General features: G+C 52.3%; 1 protein-coding gene across 1 annotated transcript; it reads left to right on the forward strand.

Moving 5' to 3' along the window:
* The first annotated feature begins 10,999 nt into the window (after nucleotides 1-10,999).
* Nucleotides 11,000-15,503, forward strand: CD164L2 (CD164 molecule like 2). The gene is made up of 6 exons (XM_074305656.1): nucleotides 11,000-11,346; nucleotides 11,727-11,891; nucleotides 12,556-12,633; nucleotides 12,792-12,836; nucleotides 14,147-14,300; nucleotides 15,279-15,503. Exons 1-6 carry the CDS (start codon nucleotides 11,259-11,261, stop codon nucleotides 15,283-15,285), a joined length of 537 nt encoding a protein of 178 aa, XP_074161757.1. The 5' UTR covers nucleotides 11,000-11,258; the 3' UTR covers nucleotides 15,286-15,503.
* The last annotated feature ends 752 nt before the right edge of the window (nucleotides 15,504-16,255 follow it).

Raw genomic sequence — 16,255 nt, forward strand, 5'->3', positions numbered from 1 at the left:
GTTGGCCCTCGACCCCTGGCTACCCAAAGGCCTCTGGGGGGGATCTTCCCTTCGGCCCCTGGGGGAGAAGGAGAACAGCCCTCCCCTCGCTGAGGATGCTTCAGTTTGGCCTTTGGCTTCCTAGTCAGTCAGCAGTCAGTCCATTCATCTCGGCCTAGCCCCACAGAGCCAGAGCTTGTGCCAGTGCGGTGAATGAGGGGGCAGAGTGCCCCGAAGAAGCGGGTACTCCCCTGAAGTACACATGGAGGCTCCTGCCTCTGTCTCCACAGCTCCACATCTCCCACAGGCTCTGTCCCCTCTCCATTCCCAGCACTCATCTGGATACCAATGTCACCTCAAGCCCCGTCTCCTGTCACCTTCCTTAGGCTCACCTGCCCTAGCCCTGCTCTTTCCACAATCTGCATTCCCTCCATGGAGACCCAGGACTGCGGAGCCAAGAGAGCCAGAGGAGCTGGGGAGCACTGGGTGCCCAGTCTTCCACGCCTCGGTTTACTCATTTGTGAACCAGACAAGATGTCCCTGAGGTTCTTCCGAGACTGGATTGGATGCCTCCTCCCTGTTTTCCCACTCCCTCATCGGTGGGCTTGCTGGCACTCTTGATCTTCCTTCCCCCCTCTCTGAATCCCCTCCCACACTGGGCCTGCTTTGAAAAACCTAAACTTTGGGCTTATCTGTGCCATCAACATCCTTCTCTCCTGTTCTCACATCATGGAGCCAATTTTTTGGGGGGGAAACAGTACTTCACACGCAGTGATGGGGAAGTCCCACAACTTCACACCATGATGGGGAAGTCCCACAACTTCACACCCAGTGATGGGGAAATCCCACAACTTCACACCATGATGGGGAAGTCCCACAACTTCACACCCAGTGATGGGGAAATCCCACAACTTCACACCATGATGGGGAAGTCCCACAACTTCACACTCAGTGATAGGAAAGTCCCACAACTTCACACGCAGTGATGGGGAAGTCTCACAACTTCACACCATGATGGGGAAGTCACACAACTTCACACCCAGTGATGGGGAAGTCCCACAACTTCCCACTTAGTGATGGGGAAGTCCCACAACTTCACACCCAGTGATGGGGAAGTCATACAACTTCACACCCAGTGATGGGGAAGTCCCACAACTTCACACCCAGTGATGGGAAAGTCACACAACTTCACACTCAGTGATGGGAAAGTCCCACAACTTCACACGCAGTGATGGGGAAGTCCCACAACTTCACACCCAGTGATGGGGCAGTCACACAACTTCACATTCAGTGATAGGGAAATCCCACAACCTCACACCATGATGGGGAAGTCATACAACTTCACATTCAGTGATAGGAAAGTCCCACAACCTCACACCCAGTGATGGGGAAGTCATACAACTTCACACCCAGTGATGGGGAAGTCCCACAACTTCACACCATGATGGGGAAGTCCCACAACTTCACACCCAGTGATGGGGAAATCCCACAACCTCACACCATGATGGGGAAGTCCCACAACTTCACATTCAGTGATAGGAAAGTCCCACAACTTCACACCCAGTGATGGGGAAATCCCACAACTTCACACCATGATGGGAAAGTCACACAACTTCACACTCAGTGATGGGAAAGTCCCACAACTTCACACGCAGTGATGGGGAAGTCCCACAACTTCACACCCAGTGATGGGGAAGTCACACAACTTCACACCCAGTGATGGGGAAGTCCCACAACTTCCCACTTAGTGATGGGGAAGTCACACAACTTCACACCCAGTGATGGGGAAGTCATACAACTTCACACCCAGTGATGGGGAAGTCCCACAACTTCACACCCAGTGATGGGGAAGTCCCACAACTTCACACCCAGTGATGGAGAAGTCCCACAACTTCACACCCAGTGATGGGGAAGTCACACAACTTCACACCCAGTGATGGGGAAGTCACACAACTTCACACCCAGTGATGGGGAAGTCACACAACTTCACACTCAGTGATGGAGAAGTCACACAACTTCACACCCAGTGATGGGGAAGTCCCACCACTTCACACCCAGTGATGGGGAAGTCCCACAACTTCACACTCAGTGATGGGGAAGTCCCACAACTTCACACCATGATGAGGAAGTCACACAACTTCACACTCAGTGATGGGGCAGTCACACAACTTCACACCCAGTGATGGGGAAGTCCCACAACTTCACACCCAGTGATGGAGAAGTCCCACAACTTCACCCACACAGTGATGGGGAAGTCACACAATTCCACCCAGAGAGATGGGAAGTCCCACAAGCAGGAAGACTGGTCCACTTTAGTTTCCCATCATCTTCGCTTCCTTGACCTCTCCAGCTGCATGGAGATCCCTTGATCCTTCCATCTATCCCGGGCTCCTGGTGAGTGTTCCCAACCACTCCACAAACACCTGGGCCAACTCTTCCCTCTCAGCAGAAGCCTTGCATCCCGATCCATCCTCCTCAGCCTCGTTTTATACTTCCAAATTCCCCCCGGTTCCATGTTTGGTTCAGTCTCGGGGGGAAAGGTTTCTTTCTCACCAAAGCCATCCTCTCATTGTACCCTTGACCTCATTCCCGCCAGATCTCCAGGACAGCAGCTCCCTCTGAGCACTCTCATTTTTATCCTCAATCTCTCCTTGTCAAATATATTTTCTCCTTAAGCTCCTTCTCTGAGGCAGACTAGAGTCAGGAAGACCTGAATCCAAATTTAACCTCACATACTTCCTGGATGTGTGACTCTGCTCAAGTTACTTAACCTCTGTCTTCCTCAGTTTCCCCCTCTATAAACTGGGGATAATAATAGCATGTACCTGACAGGGTTGTTGTGAGTTAAAAATTTGTAAAACACTAAATAAATGCCAGATATTATCAGCTCCCTCCCTGCTGCCTACCCTCAGGGACTTGACTCTGCCATCCCCCAAGCTCTCTTGCACAGAACTACCAGAAAAAATCCTCCACTTTCCATCTCCGAGTCATTCTTGATTCTATTCTCTCCTTTACTGCTCCCCAGCCCCCCTCCATAGTTAATGACTTGCCAAGTCTTGTCATTCTACCTCCACCACATCCTTCACATCTGTTCCCTCTGCCACGTGCATGCATGTGCGTGCAGAAAGGGGGAGAGGAGAAGGGGGGAGGGGAAGGGAGAGAGGAAGAGAGGAAAAGAGAGAGGGGGCAGAAGGAGAGGGGGGAAATGGAGAGAGAGAGGGAGGGAGGGGGGGAGAGACACGAAATAGAGACAGAGAGACAGACGGAAACAGAGACAGAAATAGAGACACAGAAACAGAGGAGAATGAGAAAGAAACAGAGGAGCAAGGAGAAGAGAACAGAGACAGAGAGAGACAAAGAGAGATAGAGACAGACAGACAGAGACAGAGAGAGACAAAGAGAGATAGAGACAGACAGAGAGACAGAGACAGAGAGAGACAGAGACAGAGAGAGAGAGAGAGAGAGACAGAGAGAGAGACAGAGACAGAGACAGAGACAGAGACAGAGAGAGACAGAGAGACAGAGAGACAGAGGAAAATCAGAAAGAAACAAAGAGAGAAGAAGGAGGGACAGAGAGAGAGACCAAGAGAGGCAGAGATAGAGAGACAGAGAAACAGAGACAGACAGAGAGACAGAGACAGAAAGAGAGAGATAGAGACAGAGAGACAGAGGAGAATCAGAAAGAAACAAAGGGAGGAGAGAGAGAAATAGAGACACAGAGAGAGAGACCAACACCAGCCTCCATCAGGTTCTCATCAGCTCTTGCTCTCCTGATGTGATGGATTCCTACCTGGTCCCTCTACTCCCACCTCTTCCTTCTTAAATCCATCCTCCACATAGCTCCCCACTGATCAATTAATCAATGAGCATTTATTAAACACCACTGTTTTATCAGGCATTGTGATAAATCCCAGGGCTACAAAATACATAAGTAAAGCTTATATCCTGATGAGGAAGACAGCACATGTGTGAGTACAAGGACACACATGTAAACACAAAAAAAATTCAGAAGATATAAAGTAACTTTGGCAAAAAGGGCACCGTCAGTTGTGGCGACCAAGAAACATCTGATATAAGTAGCCCGTGACCTGGGTTTTGAAGGAATCTGAGGATTCCAACAGAAGGAGGTGAGGAGGGAGGTTCTGCTTGGCATGGGAGGCACGGAAATGGGAGGAGTGTCATGGGTGAGGAAGTTGGGCTGACCAAAAACACTTACCCCCCAAACAGATTTCTCACTCTCCTGCTCAAAAGTCTTCAGTGGTTCCCTATTGTCTCTGGGATAAACGACAATCTAACAGAATCCTATATTTTGATGGATCTTAGAGTCCATCAAGTCCAACCAACCCATATTACAGATGAAGAAACTGAGGCTCCCATAAGTTATCTGACTTGTTCACAGTCACACAGTCAGCCAGCAACTGAGACAAAATGAGAAGCCAGGTCTTTCTGACTCCTCTGCACAAGACACAACGCCTCCCAACTCCTCAACTTGCCATTTAAAGCTATTCAAATAGCCTACTTTTCCATATTTATTTCCAATTGCTTTTTTCACATAGACTCAGTGTTCTAGCCAAGCTGGCTTCCTTTCTATTCTCCAAACTGGGCACATCATCTTCCAAGGCCAGAATGCACCACCGCAGCCTTCGGGGTGAGAACCCCCGGCTTCCTTCAAGCTTCAGGTCAGGGTCCAGGCTCTCTTTCTATGGAAAGCCTTCCCTGACATCCCCTGTGTCTGCATGTGCCCTCTTCCTACCAGCCAATTTTATCTTTATTTTGTGTATACTTATATATTAAACTTATATTAATGTCCATAATGAGTTTGAAGGTATAATAATGGCTTTCGGTCATTGGATAAAGATGTTGTCACATACAAATGATTTTGTTATTGATTGAAGACAGGTAAACAATAACTCTTTTTTTTACATGGTAAAAATATATGTTAAATCCAATATATGTAAACATATTATACAATTATTTTGTTGCACAAGAAAAATCTGATCAAAAAGGAAGAAAAATGAGAAAGAAAATAAAATGCAAGCAAACAACAAAAAGAGTAAGAATGCTACGTTGTGAACCACACTCAATTCCCAGAGTTCTTTCGCTGGGTGTAGCTGGTTCAGTTCATTACAGCTCTATTGGAACTGATTTGGTTCATCTCATTGTTGAAGAGGGCCATGTCCATCAGAATTGATCATCATATAGTATTGTTGAAGTGTATAATGATCTCCTGGTCCTGCTCATTTCACCCAACATCAGTTCATGTCAGTCTCTCCAGGCCTCTCTGTATTCATCCAGGTAATAACTCTTGATAGAAAGCTAGTTCAGAAATGGTTGAGAGGGAAAGGACTCCAGGTTAAGAAGCTGAGGATTCTCAGCCCCTGAGAGAGGATTGCTTTGGGGGAAAGAGAGAATGATCATGTTCTTGGAGAGAATGAACAATGGGAGTAGAGTTATGCTGAGGGATAAAAGAGAAAGCAAGGGACTCTGGAAATGGTATTTACCAGCTGACAAACCGAGCAGGCAGCAGCATCCCTGGAGCAAGCCATGGCTAATCTGCAGCTTTTGCATCAGGAGCTAAGACTCAGAGCCAGGACAAACTGGACCCCAGCCCCCAATTACATACCTAAGAGGAAGAACTCACAAAGAAAGAAAAGGAATTCTAATAACTTGGAGCGATATTGCGCTTTGGTACATGGGTTCTCTACACATGTGCCATATTTTGCCATTTTAACCATAAGCCCATGTGTGTACAAGGGGACAGTACACTTCCAGGTTTGGTGGGATAGTTTTTTCCTTTTTGCAACAACTGCCTTTACTATAAATGACTCTATATATATATATATATATATATATATATATATATATATATATATGCATTTTCTAAAAGTTAATTAAGTCTGGCTGATAATCAATAGGAAACATAAAACATACCAATGAGTATTTGTGAGTGATAGCCCAAGGAAAGTCCAGTCACTCAGAAGTGCTCGATAGAAACTAAACTGGAGGGGAGATTCCGGCGAGTACCAATGGTCTTGTGATGAAGAGAGCCATCTGTACCCAGAGAGAGGAGCTGAGTGGGGATCATAACATAGTATTTTTACCTTGTTGTTATTTGCTTGCATTTTGTTTTCTTCCTCATTTTTTCCTTTTTTGACCTGATTTTTCTTGTGCAGCATAACTGTGGAAATATGTATAGGAGAACTGCATATGTTTAACATATTGATTTGGTTGTGGTCTAGGGGAAGGGGTGAGGGAAAGGGAGGGAGGGAAACATTTTGGAACACAAGGTCTTGCAGGGGTGATGTTGGAAACTATCTATGCATGTGTTTTTAAAATTAAAAGCTTTTTTAAAAATGAAAAAGAAACTAAGGCGAAGACCAGGGTTTTTTTTTGTGTGTGCATGTGTGTGTATGTTTGTGTGTGTGTGTGTGTGTGTGTGTTTTGTCTCTCTTGTTAGACTATAAGCCCTCTGAAGGCAAGGTTTGTTTTCGCTTTTTCTCGTTATTGCCAGTACTAGCATAACATCTGGCATAAAGAAGATGCTTAACAAATGCTTGTTTATTGATTGATTTTCTGATCCGTTCCCCTCCAGTTATTAATGTTCCCTCCTTCCTCGACTTGTTATTTTTAGTTATCTATTTATATGTTGTGCCTCGCAATAGAACGTTTGCTTCGTCTAACACAGGGTCCTTGCACCAGTAACCCCTTGGTAGAAGTCTGTCGAGTTGAATGAATGTTGCATCTGTCTGTCTCTTCCTGGGACTAGGTAGGGACTTGGGCAGGGTGGGGTGGGGGGCGGGCATTCCTTGAGTCATGGAAGATAAGGTCTGGTGTGTTTGAATGGTCTGTTTCCTGCTGCAGTCACACCGCACCAGTTCCTCGGATGGAATTCAGATCCGGAGGCCATTTCAGAATTTCAGCTCTCATTATGGACCAGGAAAGGATGGAAGCAGCTGTGGAAAGAGAAAGGGATACTGTGTGTGTGTGTGTGTGTGTGTGTGTGTGTGTGTGTGTGTGTGTGTGTGTGTGAGAAAGAGAGACAGAGAGAGAGAGAGAGAGAGAGAGAGAGAGAGAGAGAGAGAGAGAGAGAGAGACACAGAGACACAGAGACACAGAGACAAAGAGAGACAGAGAGACAGACAGAGAGAGACAGAGAGACAGACAGAGAGAGAGAGACAGAGAGACAGAGAGACAGAGAGACAGACAGAGAGAAGGAAGGAGAAAGGGAGGGAGGGAGAAGAGAGGAAGGGAGGGAGGGAGGGAAAGGAAAGGAAGGGAGAGAAGAAGGGAGGAGAGAGAAAAATACACAGAGAAAGACAGAAACAGAGACCCACAGGGAAGGGAGAAAAAGAGATAGAGGGGGACAGATAGAGAGAAAGTGAGTTTGGCATTGGGGGCCTGTCTAGCCCCTTGCTGAGAGGTACCAGATGCCCAGAGATTGCGCCCCCCTCCCCCGCAGTGGGAAGCAGCTGGGCTGCTGGTGGACAGGCCAGGCTGGGAGCTGCAGCCAGAACTCATCCCTGTGTGAAGGCCAGGCCTGGCTCTCATTAAGGAACAGCAACAGAATGTCCCTCTGGCTTATTGATCTGTATGTACTGGAAGACAGGCGAGCAGCCCCTCCAGACGCTTGGCAGAGGATGTTGGTCTGGCCCCGCTCTCCTGCACGCTGGGTCCCTCCGAGCCCTGGGGGCTTCTGGATTTCGGGCAGGATCGAGAAGGAGGGGGGCTCCCTGTGCTGAGGCTGTGGGTGGGGCTCTTGGAAGCAGGCCCAGGATACAGAGGGGGGAGGGGAGTGAAGTCGGGTGTGAAGAATAAATAAGGACGATGAGGGGGCAGAGGAGACAGAGCACTGGCTACGGAGCCAGGAGGATCTGAGTTCAAATCCATCCTCGGGCACTAGCAGTGTGACCTTGAGCAGGTCATTTAACTCTAAAAGAAAAAGTGGAGGGGCCAAGGCGTGGAGATGCACGGGAAACCGGCTCTGAGACCCAGCCTGAAGGGATGGCGTTAAGGATCTTGGGAAGGAGGGAAGCTGGGCTGCCAGGCCTGTGGCTGGATCTACTAGGAAGCCTCAGCAGTTTGGAAGCAGGGAGATGTGTAATTACAGTCTCAAGTGCAGGACGGTGGCACGGGAGAGACCAGAAGGCTCAGACTATTTATCTATTTGAATAATCCACAGAAGTGATGAAAGTGTGTACTAGGGCCGGGGCTTGTGGGAGAAAAGGGAAAGAATGAACTAGACTAGAAGGAACAAAGACAGGATTTAGAGATGGAAGAGAGATCTGCAATTCAGTGGTACATAAGAGGTGGCTGAAGCTTGGAGGTTAGCAGAGAGGAGCTAGAGGCTCCGGCTTTAGGGGAGAAGATGATGAGTTGGGATCGTGGATGAAGGGACTTGGAAATTATCTAATCCAACTCTCCCCCTCCCCCCCCCACGTGCCATTTTCCATGTAGTCTGCGACCCAGTGCCCTGCACAGACAGATCCCCGCCCTGGGAACTATTCCCAGCCCCGGTCACTCATGGGGAGATCTCTGCAGATGAAGACAGGAAGTTCCCAGATCCCATCCGAGCATTCAAGGAAACAGTTGTGCATCTGAGCAGTGGCTGATCTCTGTTCCTTCCCACAGAAAATGCCCATCACTCGTGGGATTCCCCAAACTGTGCAGAAAACACCAAAGACTCACAATAGACATTAACAATCAAAACCAATTTTCTGTTTCCATTGTGTTCCCTTTCCCAGGTGGGATCCTAAAGTCCCCCTGACTCATCCTACAGCTTATTGTTGGATTCCTCTTAGGAGAGAAACATGGGACTGCTAGACAGCAAGTACTTTCCTGCCCCATTGTAGATTCGCAATAAGGTCAGAGGACAAAGGTCAGCTCTTTTGCTTCCCCGGCATCAAGGCCTTAGTCCCTCACCGCCGTTCAGCCATGTGGGAAATTCTCTCCTCTTCACAAGAGGCCTGTGGCCTAGGAAATTTCCTTTCTCCTCAGGAAAACTGGAATCCCTGAATTCTGGAGTCCCAGAGAACCCCCATCTTTTGATACTCTCACCGTTCAGGACCTGTAGTTTCCTCTCTTCATAGCTGCCATTTAACCGAGAGATTACGTCAGTGGCTACAGGGAGGAGGTACATGATGAGAGCACATCTGCCTTTCAGCCAGCTGCCCCTGGGGGGGGGGGGATGGGGACCCCCCCATCCAATTTTCCTGTTGGCTTTGCTTTGCTCCCAGGACTTCGGTGGAAGAAAGGGCAGACATGGAGAGAGGGGCGGTCTGGCAGCTCCCTTTTACAAGCCAGCCCGATGACGCCACAGCCAGATGGTGTGTCTGTCCCACAAGAGCAGCAGCCAACCAAGTCACCTCCAAAAACGCCACCCCCAGAGAGCGGCAGACGCTCAAACAAAAGCTCACCTCTCTAACGGGAGGAGCTGATGGGAGGGCGCCTGAATCAAGCCCACCCTTCATGCGAGCCGTGATACAGGGGGGCACCTGGGAACGTCAGTCATGACCTTGTGACCTTTTCCTTGCTTTTGTCCTCTGGCCTGCCTGCAGAAGCGCTTCTGCCCCGAGGTGCTGCCGAGTCTGCGGGCTCTGGACAGCATCTGGCACCATGTGTTGAGACACCCCCAGCACCCGGGGCAGAGGACACTGAAACATCCGTGATGTGGCCAGTGCAGGAGCCAAGGGGCAAAGGCAGCTGGGCGGAGGTCGGGATCCCAAGGCAGAAATGGAGGGGCTCCGACTCCCCTTCGGGGTCCTGGCCTTTCCCCTCCCGGGGAGGAGAGGACCATCCTCCTGCGGCCCCCCTGGGAACCAGAACTCCGGAGACCGCGGCCTTCCCAGGGACCGCCTTGGGGCTTTCCTGGCAAAGATACAGGAGTGGTTTGCTACTTCCTCCTCCAGCCCAGCTTATGGATGGGGAATCGGAGGAAGTGACTTGCCCAGGGCCACAGAGCTAGCGGAGGCTGCATGGGAGCCCAGGTTTTCCTAACCCCAGACCCAGGGCGCCTTCCCCGCCACCGCGCTGCCTTGGGGCTGGATTTCTGAAAGGCCTTGAATGGCGGAGCGCTGTCCGACCGGAGCCGCTGGAGATTCCCCGACATGAGGCAATGACTTTAGACTTTTGTTTTAGGACGATCGCGGCGACCGATGGAGGAGGGACCGAGTGGAGAGAGACTTTAGGCAGGAGGCGCAGCAGAGTCCGAAAGGAGAGAGGTGGGGTCAGGGCTGGACGTCCGTCAGATCCCGAGAGGGGGTGTAAAGATCTGAAGACAACACCTTGATTTTAGGAGGATGGGGGAGCCCTCGGTGGTAATAGCGAAGTTAGGAAAAAAGAAGGGGAAAAAGCATTTATTAAGCACCTACGATATACCCTGCAGGGACTCCACTAAAAATTTTACAAACATGATCTCATTGATTCTCACAACAACCCTAGTAGCGGTGCCATTATTATCCCCATTTTACAGATGAGGAGACTGAGATTTGCCCAGAATCTTCTAGCTAGGAGGTATCTGGGAGTGGATTTAACCTGGGGTCCCCCACCGCCAGGCCCAGCGCGCTAACCACTGAGCGCCTCGCGGCCTCTAGACATGCTCGCGGGGAGCTCCCTCTGAAGACGTAAAAGAGCCGTCCAGGTTAAGGGATCCGGCACACGAGTGATCCCTGGAAGGGATGGAAGAGCCGAGACTCCGATCACTTTCTCCAAATTTTGATTCAACGTCCCCCAAACCCCCAACTTCTGTTCCGCAGTCACCCCCGACGCTCCCTAAGCCCCTCCTCCCAAGCCACGCCCCCCGCTCCCAGGTGCTTCGGAGATCGCCGCGGCCGGCCGGGGGCCAGTCCCCTCTCGCGTCTCTGGGGCTCCGCCCACTAAGTTCCCGATCCGCCCCCTCCACCTGGCTCCTCCCTATACTCTAGCCCCGCCCTCACCTGGCCCCGATCCCTGCCATTGGCCGCGTCCTTTGTTCTGGCAGATCCCGCTCCTCCCTCAGTATCCTTCCTCCCCCCGCTGCGGCCCCTGGGTGAGGGGGAGTCCTCCCTCTGCCCTCCGCCCCGTTCTCCTGGTAGCCCCGCCTCCGCCCCGCCTCTCCGCGCCCGCTCGGGCCCCGACCCCGCCCACACTCACCTGGCCGCGCCCCGCCCCTCCTCCGCCGGCCCCGCCCGGGTTGCCCAGGTACCTCGGGCTCGGCGCCTTATTCCCCCGCGGCCCAGCGTTAGGCAGGGACGCTCCGCCTGCCCTCCCGTGCCCGGCGCCAGCAGCAGCCTCCCCCCGAGTCCATGGCGGTGCCGGGGCCCCGAGCCCTCCGCGCTGCGCTGTGCGGCGGCTGCTGCTGCCTCCTGCTCTGTGCCCAGCTCGCGGCGGCCGGTGAGTGGCGGGACAGGTGGGGAGGACCAGGTGTGGGCGGGCCCTCCTCCCCGGCCCGGGGATGCTCGCCTCGCCCCCCTCGGCTGCATGAGCCTCCTCCTGCCGGGGGGGCCGGCCCCTGAGAGAGAGCCCCCTCCCCAGCCCCTCTCCCTCTCCTGGATCTCAGTCCGGTCCCCGCCTCCCGGCTGTCCTCTGCAACCTGCCTGCAGGGTGCCAGGCAGGGAGAGCCAGCTGTTGGGTGCGGGGAGTCAGACAGCTGGCCCCGCCTCCTTCTGGCAACAGATAACGGACCCCAGGTGTGTGTGGGGGGAGGGGTGTCTGCTGGGGCTGGGCGCCCCCCCCCCCCCCACCGCGCCTTAGTTCTCCTTTCCACCCCGCAGGTAAAGCAGGCAGAGGCTTGGGCAGAGCGGGCCTGCTCCGCCTCAACATCTGGGGCCCGACTGCTGAATGCAAACAGCTGGAATCTTGCAGGCGCTGCGTGGAGGGGGAACCTGCGAGAAACCTGTCGGGCTGCGTGTGGGAGCACTGTGGGGGTGCGGAGCCAGGTAAGGGCCTGGGAAAAGGGGCGGGAGGGGCGGCTCTGCAGCTGTCAGAGTGACACTGCAAGCTCCCCCTCCCGCCCCCAGCCCACTCCTCCGCTTCTCAGTCAGTACTTTTTGGAGTCTGTCAAAAGTACCTTAAGTGACCCGTGATACCAGGGAGGATGCACTGAACTGGCAACCCCGGGGCCCACCTGGCTCTGGCACTGTTTGAAACTGTACCAGTCCTTCTTCTCCGGATCTCCTTTTTCATCTAGAAAATAAGGAGGGGGCCTGGATCAGAGGCCTCAGTCTTGTGTGTCACACAGCCCTCCCCAGAATGTGGTTTGTAAATGTGCCAAATAAAATACATAAGTTAAAAAGGAAGCAAGCATACTGAAATACAGGTATCAAAATGTTTTTAAAAAACAATCCCCAAGCCCCCAGAGAGCCCCTTAGGTGGACGTTCTCTCTAACCCTGACATTCCACATTTCAAGCTCTCATCTGGCGGACGTGTGAATTCTAAGGTTCCCTCTTTCCCCTGTCATCCTATAAACTTGAAATTCTTCAGGGTTCTCAGTCTCCGGGATCTTGTTCACCTCGGATTTTGGTCTGTCCCCTGGGGCCTGGAGGCTGAATCTTTGGAGGATTTCCTCCCCAACCTCTCCCCTCCTTCCTTCACTCCTCTAGGACATGGACATTGTGTAGCTAGTGAAGAGGGGGCCAAGGAGGGCTGCACCGTCTATAACCACACGGCTCGTTGCCCAGGTAACTCCAGGCCGGGGAAGAAGGCTGATTGACTGAGCCTGACTTAGTTGAAGGAGAACAAGATGGGGGTGAGGGGAATGCTCCCAGTAGCTCGGGCTGTTAGTGGGAGAGATCCCAGAGCCTTTTCCCTTGGATTATAATAGATTGTGTTTCCTCAGCTGCTCCACAGTCACCTACCCAGGAACCAAAGGCCTTCACATCAGGTATGGGGTGAACTGCAGAGGGCGGGGGCGGGGAGCACCAGGCTCCAAGGCCCCAGAGAAAGGCAAATGATCAGCGTCCTTGTTCTAGGGCCCTTGGGAAAGGGGGGTTCTAATGCCAGCCTTCCCCCTAATTTGGAGGGGGATATACGGGGACTGGGGGTTATCCGAAGAAATCATAAAGCTGAGCCTTGTAACCGAGGTGGGGGGGAGCGATTAGTGGGAGCTCTTGGTTAATTACATTGGGTAATGAGATCTCCCCAAGGAGTGAATTATTGATAGGCAGGCCGCTCTCTCTGCTACCAGCAGGCTCTGCTCAGATCCTGGTTTTCATGTTTTGTCTTTTTTTTCTTTCCTTCTCTTCTGCTCTCTCCTCTTCAGGGCTTCCCCAAGTCCCCTCTTCTTTCTCTTTGTGACTCGTCTCTTTTTTTTCCTACTCATCCTATATTCCCAGCCTCCCGTAGGGACCTCACCTGTCCTGTGTCCCAGGATGATCTTGCTCTGTCAAACCTGCCCTTCCCCAAACCCTCAGTCCAAGAGATGAAATCTTACCCTAAGGGAGGGACAGAGGCCATAACGCCTCTGCTCCCAGAGGTATTGCTGCTCCTTGGAGCAGGAAGGAAGAAATCCATAGGAGAGGGGCCGGGACCCCTGTCCTTGGTCAGGACTCAGAATCCCCTAAGGATCTGTCCGGATCTGTCAGATGTGGATTCTTCTGCCTGTCTTGTGGGGGGATGGGAATGTGGATCAGGAGAAAGTGTGCCCTGAATTCAAATCCTTTATAAGTCATATATAAACATGGGACGGTGAATATTGTGAGAAGGTTGCCATGAAGGGCAGGAGGCTTGGATTCCTAGCTGAGCTGTTACAAACTCAACGGGGGCTAGAAATGCTCAGAAAGGAGAAGAGACTTTCCGTCTCCCTCATAATACAGAAGAGGAAACTGAGATATGATTTGCCCACTCAGCAGATGAATTCTGACAGATCTCTTAGCCGGCCCCGCTCTTTCTATTCCTCACACTCTGTCTGTAAGACTGGTAGCAGTTGCCTGGCCTCCCTCGAGAAGGCCTTGGAAGACTCAAGCAAGAGAACAGGTGGGGAGATTGAAGTGTATTAAGGAGAAAAAGCACTGGCTCGGCCCAGACTGAGAAGAACTGAATTAGTTCCCAGTTAAATCTCTCTGGGTTTCAAAGGAGAGGTCCTGGTCAAACTCTCTGTCCTTGTGCCATGCATGCCCTTGCTTCTGGGCACGGGGCCTCGGGCATGGGGTGGGGATGGGGCCAGGCCATGAGGCTGTCCTCCACCCTGTCCAGGCAATCCCACCACTGTCCCACCCCTGGACTCCCACACGCCCGGCTTTGATGGGGCTAGCTTCGTCGGGGGCATAGTGCTGGTGCTGAGTCTGCAGGCCGTAACCTTCTTCCTCATCCGTCTTGTCCGGGCCAAGGACAGCTCCTATCAGACCCTGTAAGGCACTTGGGTCCCTAGGGGAAGGAGGTGTGGGGGGATCCCTGGGCCCCTTCTTCCTCCCCACCCCTACCTCCACCCTGCTGGTTGCCCCTTCCCTTTCCCCTGTTTAGTCCCCCTTGGGCTGCTAGTTTGAAGTTGGGGAGGGATGGGTGTGAGGTGACTTTTTCCCTCTCAGCTGTGAAGTCCCCCTTTTCCCAAGGCAGGGAAGGAGAGATGGACTGGGAAAAGCCCCTTCCCCTGCTCCCACAGCTGTGCCCCTTCTCTTTCCGAGGCTTGTGGGGAAGGGGTCTCAGTGGGGAGGGGACTAACCTTGGACCTGTGTCCTTGTCTTCTTCACGCTGCCAGAGAGGAGAACCAGTAGGTCCTGGCCCAAAGGACGGCCTGCCTGGCCCCTCCTAGGGGACCTGCCCCTTCCCCTGGTTACTAGGGAGGGACCAACGTTTGCAGTTTGCTTTGTTTTAAGTGTTGAAGGGAAGGGCCTACCTCTCTGCCCTGAGCTCTTGTCCTGGGGAGGGAAGGGGACAATCTTTCCCAGACATCCCCTTCAAAAACTGGGGAAAGGTTGGAAACAGGAGGGGCTGACCCCCTCTCCTGTATCCCCCACCTGGCCCTTCCCATCCCAACCCCAGGGCTCAGTGGGGGGGAGGGAGGGATCTCAGTGTGTGGTGCTGTGTGCTGTGGTATGGACCCAGGCCCGAGGGGCTGCCTGGCCTTGGAGGCTTGGGCCCAGGTCTGCTTCTGAAGCCCTGTACAACCTACCAGCTTGCCCTCCTGGGCCACCACTCTTTGTCATGGGGGCGAGGGTCTGCTGGGGCCTTCTGGGGCCGAACCTTTACCAGAACCTTCACCCTCTCCCCACCTCCCCGCGGGCTCAGGGTGAGGCTGGAGGTGGTCCACTGAACCCAGAGAAGCTGCCCCTCTCCTCTACCCCTCCCCCAATTGAATATTTTTTCCATCCTGTGATCTCCATGCCAGGATCTGAGCACCAGGACAAGATGGAGAGGGGGGGCAGAGGCAGTAGTAGGCCCTCAGCCCTGCTTCCCTCTGGGAAAGGGGGGCTGGGCCCCAAGCCCCGAGGGAGAAGAAAATCAAGAAGGCCCTGCTCACTCCTTACAGCTCTGATGTCTGACGTGGCTCTCTCCTGCCTGCTGGCCCTACCTGAGGGCCCCTATCTTCCAATAAAGGAACTCTTCACTCCGGGCTGTGACCACTTACTTTTCCTGCACTCCAGAGAGGGGCAAATGGGGGCAGGATGGGGTGGGTCCGGGTGTTGCTAACTCTGGACCCCTTCAAGGCAGAAACAAGGGAAAAGCCCCAGGAAGAGGGCTGTGACCTGTAGCAGCTTTAAGGTTGGTGGAGGGGGCTGGAAGGGGAAAGGCTTGAGAGGGGAGGGAGGTGGTGGGCTGAGGAGCTAGAGGCATGAGGGGAGAGAAATACAGCAGCAGGGACCAAAACGTGCCCTTACAGACTCCATGCTGGGCCCTCCGCTCAGTTATTGTCTTGATGCAGCCCTGATCTCTCCTTTCCAAGTACTAGTCTTGTGTTTGAAAAAACAAAAACAAAACTTTAAAAATCCTCTGTTATATAAGTGATGACTGCGAGGTCCAGGGAGGAACCCAGACCATGAGAAAACCAGATATCAATAAAGATATATTTAAAATAACTTCATAAAAGACACTTATTTTAAAGTTTGCAAAGCATCTTCTGAACCCCAATAACCCTCAGAGAATGACTGGTTGTCATCCTCTTGTTATAAGAGCTGGGGAAATAGGCTGGGAAATGAGACACTTCCCTGAGTATCTTAGGTGGGACTTGAATTCAGATCCCCGGATTTCAAACTCTAGCATTTTGTCCATTATAGCATGCTGCTCTTCATTGCCAGCTAGGTAAATTCTATTGGATGTACCATAAGACTTCTCAAATTCGACTTGGCCAAAACAAGTTGTTTTCAC

Source organism: Sminthopsis crassicaudata, chromosome 3, assembly GCF_048593235.1.
Source record: "Sminthopsis crassicaudata isolate SCR6 chromosome 3, ASM4859323v1, whole genome shotgun sequence".
Lineage (NCBI taxonomy): Eukaryota > Metazoa > Chordata > Mammalia > Dasyuromorphia > Dasyuridae > Sminthopsis > Sminthopsis crassicaudata.

Excerpts from the sequence above, each read along its gene's own strand:
- CD164L2 (XM_074305656.1), top strand. The coding sequence starts at position 11,259 with ATGGCGGTGCCGGGGCCCCGAGCCCTCCGCGCTGCGCTGTGCGGCGGC. Across the intron at positions 11,347-11,726 it reads TGCCCAGCTCGCGGCGGCCG|GTAAAGCAGGCAGAGGCTTG; the intron begins GTGAGTGGCGGG and ends TCCACCCCGCAG. Across the intron at positions 12,837-14,146 it reads ACCAAAGGCCTTCACATCAG|GCAATCCCACCACTGTCCCA; the intron begins GTATGGGGTGAA and ends CACCCTGTCCAG.